A 20,452-nucleotide genomic window follows, 5' to 3' on the forward strand; every position below is an offset into this window, starting at 1 on the left:
TGTCAGATGCTCTGGCTGCTTCGTGGCCTGGAAAGTTTCCCACCAGGCACTTGTGGACCCCAAAAGCTACTACGCCGCAAAGTACACCTTCTGCTCGTCGGTCACTCCGAGCAACCGAAATTTCTGCTCTAGAGTGCGAAGCCAGTGCTCCGCCTCCAGGGGCTCATCAGACGGCGTGAACGTGGGTGGGTGAGTCTTGAGGAAGTCCTAGTAAAAGGACTATCCCTCAGGGTGGTGGGCACCACCCCCATTCCCACCGTTGCCTCTGTGGCCTCCGTGGTCGAGGCCCACGATAGCATGTGCCATAATGTCCATGGCATGAGCTGTTTCCTGGCGAGCAGTAGCTGACTCCTGGCGAGCAGCCAACAGCTCTACCATTATCTTTGCGAGAGTCATCGGCGGAGGTGGTGGCGGAGGAGGGGCCAGAAGTGGAGCCCCATGGCTCTCCCCGTTGGGCTCATGGGCCCGGCCACTCTCGCCTTGGCCCTCGCCAAGACCGTGAGCTACCCCCGCACTAGTGCTCCCACGTCCGGACCTTAGATTCATCTGTAAGAGATATGAACCATCCATTAGAACACCCTTCCAGGTCAGAAGCAGGGGATAGAGAAATGACAACACGTTTGTTAAAGCATTTCGTTACTTAGTCCTATAAATTTACTAATTTAATTATACGTGAAGGGGGATTTTATTTGAAGTAAGATGCTATTATCATGATGCATGCTTTGACCTAAACGTTCACTCAAGCCAGAATATAGTGGCATTCGGAAAACTTTTCGGCACATCGCACACTCACTTTCCGTATACTAAACGATTTCTTACGCAACGTAAGTCAGTGTACCTGCAGAAAACTGATTAGATAAAATTAGTGCCGCTATCCTAGATATACCATATTGCTAGGGCTTATATTTATTTACCAAATATAATCGCATCCTACTTTTTCCAAAACTTTTGTTGGTCAAATTTTTAAGTTTTTGAAAAGAGTGATGAACTCGTAACCATTATTGGCTCTAGTACCAACTGTGGCAGAACCGCTCAAAATAACACATATACGGAGGCGCTCGTCTTCCACCAGACACTAAGCACCCCGAAAGCAAGCTATAGCGGGCGGTATCCGTCGGGCACACCCCAAGAGAGAACCCGAAAGATCCACATTTTTCCTCAGGATCCAATAATGAGAACGAGTTACAATACTTATCCATTTCATACATCAGAGTTTCTTAAAAGTATATTATTACAATACCAAATATCAGAGTGCGGAATAATAAACAGTGGAATTTAAAAATAAACATCTAGCGATAGGGACGAGGATCCGTCTGAGCCCACCAGAAGAATCCTCTACACAAGGTACTTCCCATGCATCACCTACAATAGGGATAAATAAATCCTGAGTACACAATATACTCGTAAGACTTATTTGACTGGTGGGAATAATTTCTCGACTCCAAGGAATATGATAAGCTATATGGCTTGCTGGTTTCTTTTGGTAGAAAGCAATACTAATAGTGAGTCCTTAGTTATGTATTATTATTATCAGCCTATTAAGTTATCATCTAGCCATTCTATATAAGCACCTGTTCTACTTTCAAGCAAGAGTTGAGCAATCAGTTCCATTTCTTCTTCTTTCACTTTTAGTTCTTACTACGGTGCTAAACACGAGACAAGCCGTACCGGATCGCCCGACGATTTGCGAATCAATGTGCCTAGCTGGGTGTCCCGAAAACACACGTTCTGCTTGTACCCCAGGCATAAGCAGGACTAACCCATCACTCTCCTGTCCTAGGTGTCTAGGTCCCCGTCCAAATTTGGACTCCAAGCCCCCACTCCTGAGTCCCGGACTCAGTGTGGTGCAAGGACCTCCACCACCTCCTCTTCCCATCAGTCGGTCCGGAAAGAGCCAGATCCACGATAAGAGAGCAACAAGTCTTCTCTGCGCCCATACCTAAGTATACGCTCGGGACAATAAATCTGTGACTTGCCCACGATGCCTTATGCAACGACCGGTCCTTAATCGACACAGATAGGAAAAAAGTGTAACCGAGCTATGTCCTGTTGGCCGCAGGACATAACCCTTTACACCCACCAAAACCCAACCATATCCCTGCCCGGTCACCATTTTCCTTTCCACCATTTTATCATGAGTAATCATATTTATCACCTATTTGCGAGTAACGGCAGGTTACTCACGCTACCGATATCCTAAGCATAGCAGCTACTGGACCTATACTAGTAGGACTCATAGGTAGATATATTTATGCATGTAGTTTCCATAAAATGCATGTAACTTAAATGCACATCATAGATATATATCAGTGATCATTAAAAATAGGGGTTATGCACCGGAGCTTGCCTTGGGCAGGCGCGGTGTCAGCAAAGTCAGTGACGGGCGGCTCCGGAACGTCCTCCTGCACGAGGATCTCCTCCTCGTACTCTTCGATGACTTCGTCGTACTCCTGCTCGCCGAAGGTCACGATCTCCAGTGGCTCGTTATCTATATGCATGCAGTGATGATGATGCAATGCTTAGTAATACAGCAACAACAACTCTTAAAATAAGAATACATCTACCAAGCTACTAAGCTAACTCTAATGACTAATACGCAAAGTTACCTATTATTCCCACTAAATAGGTATGAAATATTTCATATATTATCTTAGCAACTAAAGACATCCTTATTGTTAATATCAATTTACTATATATATATGATAAAACAAGGTGCACTAGCTACCATATTTATCCACTTATTCTAAGGCCACAAAAATTACAGTGAGCACATAATAATACAATGAATCTACTGCAAAAGAATTCTAGGGCTAGCACTTCTACCAATACATCATAAAAATTCATTCTCTAAATAACCATAATAATAATAAGCATTTCAAAATAATAAAATAACCTTAAAGGTATCACTGAACTATACGAACTAACTACACTAACAGATAGATCATGAATTTAGGAATCTAACAAAATTTATTTCGCAATAAATAAATAAATTCAAATGAGCTCTAGAGATGAAGAAAATAATATTATTAGAGGAGGCCAATAAGCTTGATTAACCAACTGATCTATTCGCACCTTTGCGTGTTCTTGGAAATGGTAGAACATGAAGCGGTGAATTGGATGTGAGATGCTGGTTACTTGATTAGAGAGAAGTGAATGATCAGTGGAGCAGAACAGCTCAGCGGCTCGGCGTGTCCTTTTAAAGGCAGGAGACGTGGGGAGGGAGAGGCCGACTCGTTGCACGCGGTCACAGTCAGGTCATGCTCGTACCGCTACTGTGCTGACGATGGATGCGTGTAGAATGGGTGAACAGTGTTTCATCACCTCGCCTCATTATGATTATCCATGCTGAAAGCATCTAGGCCCCTAGTTGGATTTCGGTGATTAATGTCAATACAAGATTACTATGACTAACGTGTGTTTTGCAGAGGCAATTAAGTTAGGTCATGGTAATGGAGATCGATTGGGCAATCGAGGTTGTCATGCCCCTACGATGGAAATCGTTTCGGTTTTCAGAGGATGGACGACAAGGTTAAGGATAACTAGTTCTAAGTGTCGATTGGAGTTGGAGAGACACTTAGAGTAGTTTAGGACTTTGTTTTTCCTTTGGCCGTACTATGAAGGGGGGTATGAACGGGTAGCTTGACCTAGTTGAGTCTAGTGAGTTAGGTGTGGTGCACACTTGTTAAAACTAGCTCTAGGTAGCTCCTATGAATGCCTAAGATCCTTTGGAGCAAACTTCATTCACATATGATCGAGAGTTGAAAGTGAATGGAGGGTCAAACACTGACCGGACGCTGGCTCCGGTGCGACCGGACGCTGGCCGCAGGGTCCGGTCAGTTTGTTTGACTGAGGTGGTTAAGTCTGTTGTGACCGGACGCTGGAGGGTCGTGTGACCGGACGCTGAGAGCTAGCGTCCGGTCGACTCCAGTAAGGGTCCAGACTTGGAAAAGTGTGACCGGACGCGTCCGGTCAGTGCGACCGGACCCTGAGGGTTCAGCGTCCGGTCGAGTCCAGTAAGGTTCCAGTAAGGGTTTTATGCGACCGGACGCGTCCGGTCAGTGCTGACCGGACCCTGCCAGCGTCCGGTCGACTCTTTAATTACTGGTTCGCGGGTAGAACTGACCGGAGCGTCCGGTCATCACGACCGGAGCGTCCGGTCACCCCGCAGAAGCTCATAACGGATAGTTTTTCAGGCTGCCTTATAAATAGAAGCTCCACTCGTGAGTGGAGTAACTTTTGCTCATTCCAACAGCTGAGAAACACGTTTGTGAGTGCCAAGAAGAGCAAGTTCCTAGTGAGGTGTTTGTGATTTGAGAATCCAAGAGAGTAGCCTCACTAGCAAATCAAGAGTAGCCAAGTGTGCATCCATCGTCTCATTAGTCTTCGCGTGGTCAAGTGAGAGTTCGTGCTTGTTACTCTTGGTGATCGCCATCACCTAGACGGCTTGGTGGTGATTGGGAGTTTGGTGTTCACCCGGCGGAGCTTGTGGGTGACCCAACTCAAAGTTGTGAGCGGCTTTGGGTGATTCGCCGCGACGGAGTGTCGAAGAATCAACCCGTAAAGAGCACTTGATCCTTGCGCGGATCAAGGGGGAGCTACACCCTTGCGCGGGTGCTCCAACGAGGACTAGTGGAGAGTGGCGACTCTTCGATACCTCGGCAAAACATCGCCGCGTTCCTTTCTCTCCCTATTTACTTTGAGCACTTACTTTGAGTATTTACTTTAAGCAATTCAATACTTGTTTTACATCCATAGAATTGCTTGCTTGAGTAAGGTTGGAACATAGGTGGTGAGTTCGTTGTGCATTAGTTTGATAGAAACACTTTTCTAGGCACAAGGGGTTAATTGGGCTATCCGTAGGATTTGTTTATTGCAAGAGAATTTCGAATTAGCCCAATTCACCCCCCCTCTTGGGCATCTTGATCCTTTCAATTGGTATCAGAGCCTCGTGCTCACGTTTATAAGCTTAATCGCTTAGAGCAAGATGTCTCACGGGGATGGACCTCCTCCTATCTTTGAGGGAGATGATTTTCCATATTGGAAAATCCGCATGGAGGCATACTTAGAAGCTCTAGATGTTGGAATTCTTAGAGCCGCCTCCCAAGGGTTCCCCGCACCTAGGAATGCCGCCCAACTTCAAGGCGATGAAGTAAATTATGAAAAATGGAATGCAAAGGCTCGCAACACCATTTTTAGAGGCCTTTGCAAAGAGGTGTTCAATCGTGTAAGGAACCACAAAGACGCCCATGCACTATGGTCGGACGTTTGTGCGCTCCATGAGGGAACCAAGAGTGAGCGTGAGGAACGCTATCATCTTGTGATTAAAAAGCTAAATTCTTTTGAGATGTTTCCCAAAGAAAGTGCTAATGAGATGTATTCTCGATTAAATGTTCTTGTAGAGGAAGTCAATGGGCTTGGACTTACTCAAATGTCACCATCCGACGTTGTGAGAAGAATCTTGAGTGTCCTCCCCATTGACAAATATGGGCACATTGTGACCGTGCTACATCAAGGTGATCTTTCCGCCGCTACACCGACACAAATCTTGGGAAAGATCAATGCTCATGAGATGTACATGCACATCACACCACAAGATGGCTCATCCTCTACAAAGAAGAAAGAGAAGGACTTAGCATTCAAAGCTAGCCAAGACAAGGGCAAAGCAAAGCTTGAGTATGAGAGCTCAAGTGATGAAAATGATGATGAAAGCCTTGCCCTCATGGTGAAGAAGACCACCAAGATGCTAAAAAGGCTAAATAAGAGTGGCATCAAGTTTGATGGCAAGAAGAAGAAGTTCTTCACAAGTTCAAGAAGAAAGCCAATCTCCGAGATGGATTGCTACAATTGTGGCGAACTTGGCCATCTAGCTCATCAATGCACAAAGCCCAAGAAAGACAAGTTCAAGAACAAGGGCAAGAAAGATGATTCAAGTGATGAAGATGAAAAGAAGAAGAACAAGCCATACAAGAAGAGAGATGGCAAAAAGAGGGACTTCTACAAGAAGAAGAAGAGTGGCAAGGCCTACATTGTCGGTAATTGGCTCACGGACATTGATTCATCAAGTGGATCATCCGATGATGAGAGTGACGATGAAAAGGTGGCCGCCATTGCTATTGATCTTGCATCTTCACCACCACCATCGCCATCATCCTCTACACACCTATGCCTTATGGCCAAAGGTGAACGAAAGGTAACTAAGAGTGATGATAGTAGTGATGATGAACATGCTAGTGATGATGATAGTGATAGCGATGATGATGACTCACCTACATATGATGATCTTGTCAAAATACTAAGAAAATATACAAAGATCATTAGAAAGAGTAGAGCTACAAATGAAAAACTTGATGCTAAAAATGATTCACTCTTAGCTAAGTGTGATACATTAGAAAAGACTAATGATGAGCTCAAAGAAACAAATGATTCCATATCATCCAAACTTAAGGAGCTCAAATCTTCTAAGAAAGAGCTTAAAGATAAAAATGATAAACTTGAGTGGGTGCACAATGAGCTTATCACTAGTCACAATAAGCTAAAAGATGAATATACAACTCTAAAGATCAATTATGATACTCTTATTATTGCACAAGAATTCTTACCAAATGAGCCACATGATGCTACTAACCATGTTGTTAAGATTGATATAGCTACCTCATGTGATGATTTAATTGATGAAAGCATTGAGCATGGATCTAGTAGCAAGGGCAAGCAAGTGGTTGAGTGCAATGACTATGATGAGTTTGTCAAGCTCAAGAGTGAAAATGAGAAGCTCATGAAAGATCTTGAAGAGATGAAAAGTCACAACACCATTGTGCTAGAAACTCTTGATCATGACAAAGAGGTGATCCTTGAGAATGAGAAGCTAAAAGAAGAAATCAAGAAACTCAAGGAGGAGAAGAACAATGATATTCTCAAGGAAGAGAATAAGAAGCTCAAGATGGAGAAAGAGCATCTCAAGGTGGGATTGAGCAAGTTTGCTAGAGGCAAGCATCTCCAAAGTGAGCTACTCATGAATACCGTCATGAAGATGGATAGAAGTGGCATTGGATATATGGCAAGTGTAGAGAAGAAGAAGGCTCAAGCTCAACACCAACAATCAAAGCCAAAGCCAAAGCCAAAGAGATGTTTTGAGTGTGGACAAGAAGGCCACTTTGCTCATGAGTGTCAAACTCCACCACCACAACCCTTGCCCAAGCATGCTAGACCCTTTGCCTTCAATGCTCACTACATGCTTAGAAAAGATTCGAGTGGAAAGATGAAAGTCATGTTCTTAGGTCCCCCCAACAAGAGTAGGCCTAAGAAAATTTGGGTGGCTAAGTCACTTGTTGAGAAGGTGAAGGGCCCTCAACAAGCTTGGATCCCTAAAGCTTGAATCTCTTGTGTGTAGGTGAACTACAAGACCGGTGGAAGTCATTGGGTTATTGATAGTGGTTGCACTCAACATATGACCGGTGATCCTCGTATGTTCACCTCACTAGATGAAAAGGTAGATGGACAAGAGAAAATAACATTTGGAGATAATTCAAAGGGCAAGGTTAAAGGATTGGGCAAAGTGGCAATATCAAATGATCATTCCATTTCCAATGTACTCTATGTTGCTTCATTGAGCTTCAACTTGCTATCCGTTGGGCAATTGTGTGATCTTGGATTTCAATGCTTATTCACCGAAAAGGAGGTTGTTGTATCCAAAGTAGATGACAATCAAGTGATATTCAATGGATTTAGATACAACAACTTATATCTAGTTGACTTCACCTCCGAAGATGCAAACTTGAAAACTTGCCTATTCACCAAAACAACACTTGGGTGGCTATGGCATAGAAGACTTGCTCATGTTGGGATGAGCTCACTCAAGAAGCTAATGAAGAATGATTTGGTGAGAGGATTGAAGGATGTCAAGTTTGAGAAGGACAAGCTTTGTAGTGCATGTCAAGCCGGCAAGCAAGTTGCAAACACTCATCCAACCAAAGCCTTCATGTCAACCACAAGAGTGCTAGAACTCCTACACATGGATTTATTTGGACCAACAACATACAAGAGTTTGGGAGGAAATCTCTATTGTCTTGTGATTGTGGATGACTATTCAAGATATACATGGGTGTTCTTCCTTCATGACAAATCCGAAGTTGCATCATGTTTCAAGAAGTTTGCCAAGAGAGCTCAAAATGAATTTGAAGTGAAGCTAAAGAAGATAAGAAGTGACAATGGCAAAGAGTTTGACAACACAAATATAGAAGCTTATTGTGATGAAGTTGGAATCAAACATGAAGTCTCCGCAACCTATACTCCTCAACAAAATGGTGTAGTTGAGAGGAAGAACCGGACTTTGATCACTCTTGCAAGGACAATGCTAGATGAGTACAACACCCCCGAAGCTCTATGGGCGGAAGCAATCAACACCGCATGTTATGCATCCAACCGCCTATTTCTTCAAAAGTTCCTTGTCAAGACACCATATGAGTTGCTCAATGGGAAGAAGCCGGACGTCTCCTTCTTTAGGGTGTTTGGTTGCAAGTGCTACATCTACAAGAAGCGGCAACACCTAGGGAAGTTTCAAAGGCGTTGTGATATAGGTTTTCTTGTTGGTTACTCATTGAAGTCCAAAGCATATAGAGTATTTAATCATGCCACCGGCTTGGTTGAAGAAACATATGATGTGGAATTTGATGAATCTAACGGCTCCCAAGGAGCACATGAGAATCTTGATGATGTAGGTGATGAACCATTGAGGGAGGCTATGAAGAACATTCCGGTGGGAGACATCAAGCCAAAAGATGATGAAGATGATGTACAAGTCATTAACCAACCTTCTTCATCAAATGTACCACAAGATGGTGAAAAAGTTGGGAGAGTAGAAAATGAAGATACTCATATCTCCCATGAGCAAATGGTGGTACAAGCACAAGATGTTGATGCTCCACAACCTCCTCCTCAAGTGGTCAATAGAAGAAATACACCTCTCCTACAAGATCATCCACAAGATCTCATCATAGGGAGTCCAACAAAGGGGGTGATGACTCGATCTCAAAAACTCACTTCATTTATTGCTCATCACTCCTTTGTCTCTTGCTATGAGCCTACCAAGGTAGAAGATGCTCTTAAAGATCCGGATTGGATCAATGCCATGCATGAAGAGTTAAACAACTTCACTCGCAATGAAGTTTGGAATCTTGAAGAGCGACCAAAAGATGCAAGAGTCATTGGAACGAAGTGGGTGTTCCGCAACAAGCAAGATGATCAAGGTGTTGTTGTGAGGAACAAGGCAAGACTAGTAGCAAAGGGGTTCTCTCAAGTTGAAGGTTTAGATTTTGGAGAAACCTTTGCACCGGTTGCAAGATTAGAAGCCATCCGTATCCTTCTTGCATATGCATCACATCATGAAATGAAACTATATCAAATGGATGTGAAAAGTGCATTCTTAAATGGCTTTATTAATGAACTAGTCTATGTTGATCAACCTCCCGGGTTTGAAGACCCTAGATATCCTAATCATGTTTATAGGTTGTCCAAGGCACTATATGGGCTTAAGCAAGCCCCAAGAGCTTGGTATGAGCGCCTTCGGGACTTCCTCATTGAGAAGGGCTTCACCATTGGGAAGGTCGACACCACACTATTCACCAAGAAGCTTGATGGGCATATCTTCATTTGTCAAGTATATGTTGATGATATCATCTTTGGATCATCAAATGAAGACTCATGCAAAGAATTTGGTGAATTGATGTCTAAGGAGTTCGAGATGTCAATGATTGGTGAGCTTACATTCTTTCTTGGTTTTCAAGTCAAGCAAATGAAAGAAGGCATCTTCATCTCTCAAGAGAAATACACAAAAGATCTTCTCAAAAGATTCAAGATGGATGAATGTAAGCCAATCAAGACCCCAATGCCTACAAATGGACATCTCGACCTAGATGAGGGAGGTAACTCGGTTGATCAAACTCTCTACCGTTCTATGATTGGTAGCTTGTTATATTTAACCGCATCTAGGCCCGACATCATGTTTAGTGTGTGTATGTGTGCTAGATTTCAAGCTAGTCCTAAGGAAACACATTTAATTGCCGTAAAAAGAATCCTTAGGTATCTTAAGCACACACCAAGCATTGGCCTTTGGTATCCCAAAGGAGCTTTATTTGAATTAATTGGCTATTCCGATTCGGACTACGCTGGATGCAAAGTTGATAGAAAGAGCACATCCGGAGGGTGCCATTTGCTTGGTAGATCTCCTGTGTCTTGGTCCTCCAAGAAACAAAATAGTGTGGCTTTGTCCACCGCCGAAGCGGAATACATTGCCGCGGGTGCTTGTTGTGCACAAATATTATACATGAAACAAACTTTACTAGACTATGGAGTAGTTCTAGAGAAAGTACCTCTTTTGTGCGACAATGAAAGTGCGGTAAAACTTGCAAATAATCCGGTTCAACACTCTCGCACCAAGCATATAGATATCCGCCATCACTTTCTAAGAGATCATGTAGCCAAAAATGATATATCACTAGAAGGTGTAAGATCCGAAGATCAATTAGCGGATATCTTCACTAAACCGCTAGATGAAGCTACATTTTGTAGATTGCGGAACGAGCTCAATGTACTTGATTTTAGTAACTTCACAAAAAAATTGAGCTTGTGTTGTCCCTTGCATTCATTGTAAAATACAACTTGTTTAATTTGTGGCAATGCATATAGGGCTTGTCTAACATGGTTAAGATAACCGCCGAAAAGCGTGTGAAGAAGCTTAACCTTGGATCAAACTTGACAAGCAACTAGATTTACTTACAAGCATTACATTTGCATGAATGTTGTTTTGTCGTTTTGTTCCATTTGCCCTCTTGTTGCCTACTTTCTTAAAAAGAATTATAGCCTAAGGCAAAATATTTTGAAAAATATGAGGGTTTGAGAGAGGTCACTCACATCAGTCCCAATTGGTGTTTATTTGGATCTTATTCAAGTTGGGACTTGATTGGGAACAGGTAGCGCGAAGGTATGTTGAAGAATTGCTGAAAAAGGTGCACCGGACGCTGCACCGGACGCTGCTGTCCAGCGTCCGGTCAGTTCACAGGAGGTGAACTGCTGTTGAAGGAGTGACCGGACGCTGCGTCTGTGCGTCCGGTCAGAAAGGGTTCAGCGTCCGGTCGATCGGAGGATGACAAAGTTGTACTGACCGGACCCTGCCTGCGTCCGGTCAAGGACCACCGGACGCGTCCGGTCGCGATTCCAGAGGATTTGGACCTCTCTGGAATCGACCGGACGCTGGGTGGTAGCGTCCGGTCGCTACCACCGGAGCGTCCGGTCAATGGATCTCGCGCGTCTTAAGGACTCTTTTCCGGTTTTCCTTTCTGTCGCGTTCGGGGGGGTATTTATCCGTGCCGTGTTCCTCTGCTCCGACCTAACCAGCGCCGCTACCTTCTCGCCCCCAATCTCGCGCACGCGCTGCCGCTGCCTCGCCGAGCCGCCGCCGCGCCCAAGTCGCCGCCGCACCACTGCGCCGCAGCCTCCTCGCGCCTCACCTCTCGTCCGCGCAGCCGTGCCCTAGCCCGAGCCACTGTCGCAGCCCAGCCACGCGCCACCTCTCCGGTCAGCCTGCACCCGCGCCACCGTGCGCCTGACTGGCCGCGCCGTCGTGCCTTGCCTCGCCGCGCCTCCACGCTCGGCCCCCGCTCGCCAGTCGCGCTCCACCCAGGGCTATCCTCCCATTGATTGGTATGGCAATCTTTGCAATTCAATCTTGATCTCAACTGTGACCTAGATCAAATTCTAAATTCACTGTTCCCCATTGCATTTAGGGCATTTGACCTAACCCTAACCGGTTCTGAGATCCCCCGCGTGACAACTTACCTCTTCTCGGTTCGCGGTTCGTCAGGTAGAAAGCCATACGATTCAATTTCGCATCTACATTGCTTTCTCTATTAGGATTTCGCAACTATTAGATATATGGTATTTATTTGTATATCCATCTATTCTATCGTGCAGCGTGTCGTTTCCGTTGTGTTTCGTCTGGCAGTTGGCAGTAAACTCGGAGCCAAGCTCGCGAGTAAGGATCGAGGCCAAGCCTCGAAAGCGGCAGATTGACAGTTGATCTTCATCAGCGACAGTTCACCATCTTGTCAGCTCAGATGGCTCGCACCAAGAATGTTGGTGGTGGCCCAGGCGATGATGATCGGAGGCCCCCGCCTCGTCAGCCAGCCGGATCCAAGGGCAAGTCAACCAAGCAAGTAACATCCAAGAAGCGCAAGTACCCCGACGCCGAGACAGCGAGAGCAGCAGCTGTTGCAGAGGCCGCAGAGCGTGCAGAGAGAGGTGGTACCCGCAGCGGAGTTGTTATTGCAGATCAGCCAGTTTCACCCGCACTCAGAGCTGCGATTGAGGAGGCTGAGCGTCGTCATGGTAGTCCAGCTGGGACTGCCACGTTGGCAGGACGACGGGTTGCCATTGAGGAGGGTCCGTCAGCACAGCAGCAGCCCCCACCAGCAGAGCCTCAGCCAGCCCAGAAGACTCAGGAGAGTCAGGAGACTGAGCCGGCACCTCAGCTACGCCGCTCGAGTCGTACCAGTGCTGCAGTTCCACCGAGGCCAGTGACACGGCGCAGGGGTTCACGTCCTTCACAGGGTCCGCCTCCAGTGGTTCACCTCGACTTGAGGGCCGCTACAGCCAGGCAGGTTCAGCAGCTGCGGTTTGTGGAGTTTGAGGTCTGGTTTCCTCCGAGGAGGGATGAGAGAGCAGCTGAGGGGTTCTACACGCCACTGCATGAGGATTTCTACAATGCATATCTTAACAGTGGGGCAGTGTTCAGGTCACAGAGGGTCTGTCAGATAGAGTCCATTGTGGCAGCAGCCGGAGAGAGCATTCGGCAATACTTGTCATATTTGCCAGGACTGTCAGATCTGATTGGACGGACGGGGATATATGTACCATCTTGGGTCCGTCAGTTTTATGCCTCGCTCTATGTTGATCCTCATCACAGATTCATTCACTTTGCCTTCAACGGCAAAGACCATAGAGTGACTAGTGGCAGAGCCAGGGAGATACTGAGACTACAGGAGCAACCTATAAGGATGCATGAGGTTTGCTATGGACAGCAGGGACCTCCCAGGCGTCCCCATGGAGGGTTGGTACCCCCTACAGACTTAGTGCGGCATTGCTTCAAGGAGCCATTTGGTGAGGGGTCGAGCAGGAACCCCAGTGACTTGACTCCTACAGCGAGGATACTAGAGGCCATCATCAGGAGGACACTGCTTCCCAGGTTGGGATACAGGGAGGGCCTGACTCGCTTACAGCTCTGGCTTCTCAATGCCATCATGCAGATGACAGTGTTTGACATCTGGGACCTCCTTCTTTCTGAGATGGAGGATACTATAGCTGAGGGATTCAAGGGTCGCAGGCAGCTTCCCTATGCTCACTGGATCACCTTCCTTATTCGCAGAGTTGTGATGGATAAGCCCCCTGGCATGATGGATGAGTATACAGGTGCCACCACAGAGTTCCCAGCTTACAACCTGTCACAGCGGATCAGACACGCCACTCCTCAGGCACCCAGTCAGCCTAGCCGTCGCCCCGACGTGCCAGAGTCTGCAGCTCAGCAGGATGAGATCATCAGAGGGATTGCAGCTACTGAGGAGGCGGAGCTAGAGGCACAGCAGGAGGTGAGCGAGTACAGTGATAGCTCCGACGACGACTACCAGCCTATACCTCAGATGCCTCCACGCAGACACGATGCAGAGGCCGGTAGCTCCAGTTCTGCTCCACCTGCTCCACAGACAGACCCCGCTCTCATTGCTATTCTTGAGCGGATGCAGCAGGATCAGACACGACAGGCACAGGAGACAGCTGCCAACTTCGCACAGTTTCAGGCTCGTCAGGACGAGTTCCAGCGGCAGCAGCAGCTCCTTCAGCACCAGCAGCTACTAATGCAGCAGCAGCTCATGGGATTCATGCAGCATGTAGTGACAGCTATTGGGGTCCCAATGCCACAGCCTTCGCCCCAGCTTGCACAGCCTCCTACCACTTCGACGACTCCAGCAGTACAGCCCATCGGGCTTCAGAGTCAGGGACAGCCTCCAGTTCAGTTCACGTCACCTCCAGTACAGGTGTCCCAGTGGTTAGCCTCACCGGGTGTTGCCCCGCAGTTCACGCCCTTTCAGACGGGCTTTACACCAGAGCAGTCTTCCTCGCTGTTTGTGCCTGAGTCGTCAGTCTCCAGGAGTCTTGGAGCATCATTCAGCGAGTTGACCGGCATGCCTACTCCGCCTCACATGCATACTGCCGGACCATCTACAGCAGCTCCACCTATCATGACCACTCAGAGGCTCCCCTCGTCTGTCGCCTCGTCAGATCCTACGACAGACTTACTTGCAGCATCACAGGCAGCACCAGCCCCAGCTCAGACCCAGACCGCTTCAGCGACACTTCCTGCTTCAGAGGGTCAGTCAGTTCAGAGCTCAGGATCAGATGATGATGGCGCCCAGTTCCATCTTGCTCCACGTACTTCAGCGCCCGACTCGTCCGCTGCAGCCCCGCCGACCGACCCTTAGGTTTTGGTGTTTGACGCCAAAGGGGGAGAGGGTTTTGAGTATGTAGACTCAAGGGGAGCGAGCTTTAGGGGGAGCTAGTTATCTAGTATTAGATTATTATATACATTTGGAGTTTTATTTGTGTGATACACTATTACTTATGCATTCGTGTGTTTACTTTCATGCATACTATTATATATATGTGATAGTGTTATCTACGTGATTGTGATATTTGACATGTGTGATTTCTACTTTGCATTATCTATATGTCATATCATTTGTGTAATGCTCATTTGCGTTTGCTTCCGCGTTTATACTTCGAAGCAATTGAGCTTTATTATTAGTACTCATGCTTAATTCATATCCTTTGAGTACATTGTGTTGGCTTGGGTCATATAAGCTTGACTAACTCTTTGTTCTTATTGACAAAAGCTTATATGAACCAAGCCCGTCAAAAACCTCACTCCATAACATACTCGAGGTGGTATTGTCATCAATCACCAAAAAGGGGGAGATTGAAAGCATCTAGGCCCCTAGTTGGATTTCGGTGATTAATGTCAATACAAGATTACTATGACTAACGTGTGTTTTGCAGAGGCAATTAAGTTAGGTCATGGTAATGGAGATCGATTGGGCAATCGAGGTTGTCATGCCCCTACGATGGAAATCGTTTCGGTTTTCAGAGGATGGACGACAAGGTTAAGGATAACTAGTTCTAAGTGTCGATTGGAGTTGGAGAGACACTTAGAGTAGTTTAGGACTTTGTTTTTCCTTTGGCCGTACTATGAAGGGGGGTATGAACGGGTAGCTTGACCTAGTTGAGTCTAGTGAGTTAGGTGTGGTGCACACTTGTTAAAACTAGCTCTAGGTAGCTCCTATGAATGCCTAAGATCCTTTGGAGCAAACTTCATTCACATATGATCGAGAGTTGAAAGTGAATGGAGGGTCAAACACTGACCGGACGCTGGCTCCGGTGCGACCGGACGCTGGCCGCAGGGTCCGGTCAGTTTGTTTGACTGAGGTGGTTAAGTCTGTTGTGACCGGACGCTGGAGGGTCGTGTGACCGGACGCTGAGAGCTAGCGTCCGGTCGACTCCAGTAAGGGTCCAGACTTGGAAAAGTGTGACCGGACGCGTCCGGTCAGTGCGACCGGACCCTGAGGGTTCAGCGTCCGGTCGAGTCCAGTAAGGTTCCAGTAAGGGTTTTATGCGACCGGACGCGTCCGGTCAGTGCTGACCGGACCCTGCCAGCGTCCGGTCGACTCTTTAATTACTGGTTCGCGGGTAGAACTGACCGGAGCGTCCGGTCATCACGACCGGAGCGTCCGGTCACCCCGCAGAAGCTCATAACGGATAGTTTTTCAGGCTGCCTTATAAATAGAAGCTCCACTCGTGAGTGGAGTAACTTTTGCTCATTCCAACAGCTGAGAAACACGTTTGTGAGTGCCAAGAAGAGCAAGTTCCTAGTGAGGTGTTTGTGATTTGAGAATCCAAGAGAGTAGCCTCACTAGCAAATCAAGAGTAGCCAAGTGTGCATCCATCGTCTCATTAGTCTTCGCGTGGTCAAGTGAGAGTTCGTGCTTGTTACTCTTGGTGATCGCCATCACCTAGACGGCTTGGTGGTGATTGGGAGTTTGGTGTTCACCCGGCGGAGCTTGTGGGTGACCCAACTCAAAGTTGTGAGCGGCTTTGGGTGATTCGCCGCGACGGAGTGTCGAAGAATCAACCCGTAAAGAGCACTTGATCCTTGCGCGGATCAAGGGGGAGCTACACCCTTGCGCGGGTGCTCCAACGAGGACTAGTGGAGAGTGGCGACTCTTCGATACCTCGGCAAAACATCGCCGCGTTCCTTTCTCTCCCTATTTACTTTGAGCACTTACTTTGAGTATTTACTTTAAGCAATTCAATACTTGTTTTACATCCATAGAATTGCTTGCTTGAGTAAGGTTGGAACATAGGTGGTGAGTTCGTTGTGCATTAGTTTGATAGAAACACTTTTCTAGGCACAAGGGGTTAATTGGGCTATCCGTAGGATTTGTTTATTGCAAGAGAATTTCGAATTAGCCCAATTCACCCCCCCTCTTGGGCATCTTGATCCTTTCACATGCGTGTGGGATGGATCATGGATGCGGTGAGTTTTGAACGAATAAATGGGTGGGTGTAGGGCCTCTGACGAGTGCGTATCTGATGGAGCCGACTGGGGATGGATTGAAGGTCGCCTACCAGGTAGGTAATACATGGTCAAATCTCTCTCACCTAACAAGTCAAAGTAGAGCCAGTGCCTTTAGGCTTCTGACAAATGTGTGACACGGCTCAGCTATAGTGTATGAGTATAGTCCAAGTCTTTGGGTCAAGACCAAGGAATGAACCATTCCTGTGAGTTCAAGGAATCAATAGAGGAGACCACAGGTCAAAAGCAGCTGGATGCGACCAACGTGTTTCTCGGATGAACAGTGTTTCCTATGGAGCTACAGTGCTTTCTGGCTGCTGCAGTACTAACGTGTTGAAAATCTCTGCTGCAGTGCTGACGTGAGGAAAGGGTGCGTGCACTGCGTTTGCAGAGCAGTGAGCGAGCGCGCGTGCTCAGCGGGCCGAGCTTGTGAGTGAGATTAATGCGTAACGTGTGCGACACACTATGGCAGCGCGACGTGCGCTGATAATTTTGCAAGGTGATTAGCAAGCGAATAAAGGCGGAGTGATTAGAACAACGAGAGATGACAGTGACGTGTCGCGAGATTGATGGAGATATAAATCTTGTCAAGTGGTATGCTAATAATTAGTGAATGGCCATAATTTATCATTTGACTTTGTGGCTATGGAGCTCTCACGTGGAGAGAGATGACGTTGGAAGGATAACTTGGAGATGACGTTGGAAGGATAACTTGGACTTCACGACGCTTGTTGGACGTGATGACCTGGTGAATCCTAGTGAATGTTATTTGGGTACATTAGTGCGGGTCAAGAATAATGGATGACATACAAATTTCTACGAGCTGCTGTGGTCGGTCATCTTCGTTTGCTGAAGAGCGCATGCAACACGCTAGAGGCTGCTACCTAACTCGCCATTCATGACACGGCAAAGTAATGACACTGTGGCGAAACATGCCAGTGAAGGATACTGCAAATGTGCTACGCGGGCTTGCTCTACGAGTGTGCTGAGGCGTGCTCCAAGGATCAAGAAGAAGATGAAAATAGCGAGAGATGAAGTTGGATTAGGATGACAATAGTGAGTCGAGTTGTGCTAGAGAGTATTTGGACAAGGAATAAATTAGAGCTCAGTTCGAGAATCAGTGCAATAAAATCTAATTTCTTATTTACCACATGCAATAATACATAAACATGATGCTCATGATATTGTTTAGTGTTTTGATTAAGGCGTAACACCAAAGGGTGTTACACATGTAAAACTTATTGACCTCCTAAGGTGCCGCTAAGGCGTGTTGTATTGAATATTTTCTCTCTCTTAATACAAAGACGCGCAAACATTTTGCGTGATCGAAAAAAATAGTGGAATGCTATCGACATGTTACACAACTGAATATAAAGACCTATGTGCCTTTCCAACTAAAGCAATGTGACATTGGGAAACTAGACCATGGTTAAATGCATATCATTTTGTTGAAATCACTAATAAAACATGGATAACCTGGTTTCTGTAGGGGTAGACGAAATCGGTATTGAGTTCGACATACTTGCACTTCATCACCCCTGCCGGGCCTCCTTTGAATCCATACATTGTGGTTCCCTTTGCGTGTTCCTGCAAGAAATCTACACCGGCAGATGCATTAGCGAGAAGATACTAAAATAGCCGTGCACTTCGTCATATTAGTCAACAACTTTAATTAAATGACTCCACTAATCAGTGGTCGGAGCTCATTACTTATTAGCCAATATTAGTTCCAAATCTAAATGTTGTAACAAAATTCGATTCCCAGCCCAGCTGCCCAGATTATATTACTCCACGACATGTACTACTATATATATGTGGCGAAAAGGTAGAAATGTCCAAATAAATATGTTCATAAACGGGAACAGACAATTGAACAATCCTATTATCTAACCACTTTTAAACGGGAACAGACAAATGTCCAAATGGATAACTTGCCACTGTTAGTTGCAATTCTGAAAAGATTGATTCTATAAATGGATCAAAGAGACCTCACCGAAGATACCGCAGATCACATTGTGCCCACCGGGTGCTTGTCCACCAGAGAGCACCACCCCAACCTTCAGCGCCTTCCCCTCCACTGCCTCTTTGGCCAGCACCAATGTTGCCGACGGCTGCCCAAACAAGTTAGGGAACAGCTTCGCGATCTCATCTGCGGCGACAAGGCCAAAACCGCACGTAAGGAAAAAAAAGCTTGAACGAAAAACCAAGGAATGAGACAAGATCAAGGCCAACGAAAAACCCTGCATACCCTGTGGGTCCGTCCCTGCTCAAAACATCGGTCATTTATAGATTTGACACTGGACTCACATTCATATACACAAATGGACCTACTTATCATCCACCCGAGTATTATCCTGACGCAGGTCTTCGTTACCTGGGTTTCCGGTGGCTGAGCTGGGAGGCCCATCCACGAGGGAGAATTGGGAGCAGAGGACGGAGGGGAGCCGGAGCGCGTGATGGAGGCGGCTCGTCTGCACCTCGCTGTAAACCGAAGCCAACCTCCCAGGTGATGGGCCGTTCGCCGCCGCCATTGCCTGCCTTCGTCTTGGATTGGAGAACACGATGATGCGAGAGGAGGGGAGGTGGGAGGGGACTCGTATCCACGGGCGTGTGTTGCTAACATTAGCAATGACTAAGGCTCGGTCCAATTTCCATGCATGGAATCATATGTGGTTCTTTTTCCTTCTTTTTTTCGTTTGATAGTAACGCCCGTGCGCAGATGCTGCATGGGATGCAAGCAAATCACAAGCCCAATGGAAAAACTGCCTTTCACTCTTGTCTTCTTTCTGTTTGTTGTTACTTTGTTAGAAATGTCCGAAGTATATGCATGCATGAATGGTAAGCAAATCACGGGCAATCGGGCACGATAGAAGCAGTGGGTACAACACACACGCCTGAAGGAAATCGTGCGTCGCCAACCCACACGTGCTCAATAAAAAGATTTAAACGATCTGACTGCATACATGCATCTACACTGATCTATATGGACGTATGCACGCACATGGCACACTCTACATATGTCATTTACCACAAGAACAGTAACATTATTAAATCCTAAAATAATTTCAAATAGATGTGAGCGTCTGCACCAAGTCAAAGACTTCAATTCGTGTGACAGATTCCACCACGAGAAAAACTAACCAGCAGAACTATAATGTGTTTGCAACGAGTTCAAAGTTCAATGCGCGAAGTCCACACTTGTTTTGAGGCACGTGGTTTTATCATGAATATATCCCACGCCGTCTAACAATAGTCTATTCAAAATGGAGTAGAAAAGACAGACTAGTTTCCTACCCATAATTGATGTCTACAATTTCAACTAATATTATTTTGATTATAGATTGTTGTGACTACTGATAATAAGCCGTTCTCTTTACGTTTCAAATTATAAGTTATTTTCGTTTTTCTAGATATATTGGTTTTGCATGTATGACATAGACAGAAGCTATAAACTTGGAAAAGTCAAAACGATTTATATTTTAGAGGAGAGAGAGAAAGTATATAATAAATTAGTCACAAGATCTGTCTAGAAAAAGTTATGTACTGGTATATGCTTTGTTAGCGGCTTAGGGCGTTGGCATCTAGAGTTTGCTGTTTGATTTGGTTCTTCAAAGTCACTTTTCTGCAGAGGATTTCAAACAATTTTGAATGATGGTCGATGGACATCCGCAAAAGCGAAGTATTCAATTTCCAATTTGTAGCCCAAATCCCAAAACACACGGCCCCGGGCTCTCCCGCCGCGTACCACCATCTGCCTCTTAGCCCAATGTCGGTGGAGGTTTC

The 20,452-nt window shown here is 46.2% G+C and overlaps 1 protein-coding gene across 2 annotated transcripts; it reads right to left on the reverse strand.

Annotated features, from left to right (window-relative positions):
- Positions 1-1,255: 1,255 nt before the first annotated feature.
- On the reverse strand, positions 1,256-19,301 carry LOC136467715 (pyrophosphate--fructose 6-phosphate 1-phosphotransferase subunit beta-like). 2 transcript variants are annotated; one of them, XM_066466486.1, is made up of 5 exons: positions 19,044-19,301; positions 18,663-18,818; positions 18,192-18,267; positions 2,348-2,488; positions 1,256-1,362 (listed from the first exon to the last, which is right to left on the reverse strand). In XM_066466486.1, the coding sequence occupies exons 1-4, from the start codon at positions 19,198-19,200 to the stop codon at positions 2,485-2,487; spliced, it is 393 nt and encodes a 130-aa protein (XP_066322583.1). In that variant the 5' UTR covers positions 19,201-19,301; the 3' UTR covers positions 1,256-1,362; positions 2,348-2,484. The 2 variants fall into 2 exon arrangements, with proteins under 2 accessions (XP_066322583.1, XP_066322582.1); XM_066466485.1 differs by having other exon boundaries at positions 18,146-18,267.
- Positions 19,302-20,452: the final 1,151 nt, after the last annotated feature.

Source organism: Miscanthus floridulus, chromosome 7 (assembly GCF_019320115.1).
Source record: "Miscanthus floridulus cultivar M001 chromosome 7, ASM1932011v1, whole genome shotgun sequence".
Taxonomy (NCBI): Eukaryota; Viridiplantae; Streptophyta; class Magnoliopsida; order Poales; family Poaceae; genus Miscanthus; species Miscanthus floridulus.

What these genes read in the sequence shown, in the direction of transcription:
- LOC136467715 (XM_066466485.1), bottom strand. Translation starts at nt 19,200, where the DNA reads ATGGCGGCGGCGAACGGCCCATCACCTGGGAGGTTGGCTTCGGTTTAC. An exon ending in CTCAGCCACCGGAAACCCAG is followed by an intron (nt 18,819 to 19,043) that starts GTAACGAAGACC and finishes TTGTCGCCGCAG; the next exon opens with ATGAGATCGCGAAGCTGTTC. An exon ending in TCTACCCCTACAGAAACCAG is followed by an intron (nt 2,489 to 18,145) that starts GTTATCCATGTT and finishes GCATGCATATAG; the next exon opens with ATAACGAGCCACTGGAGATC.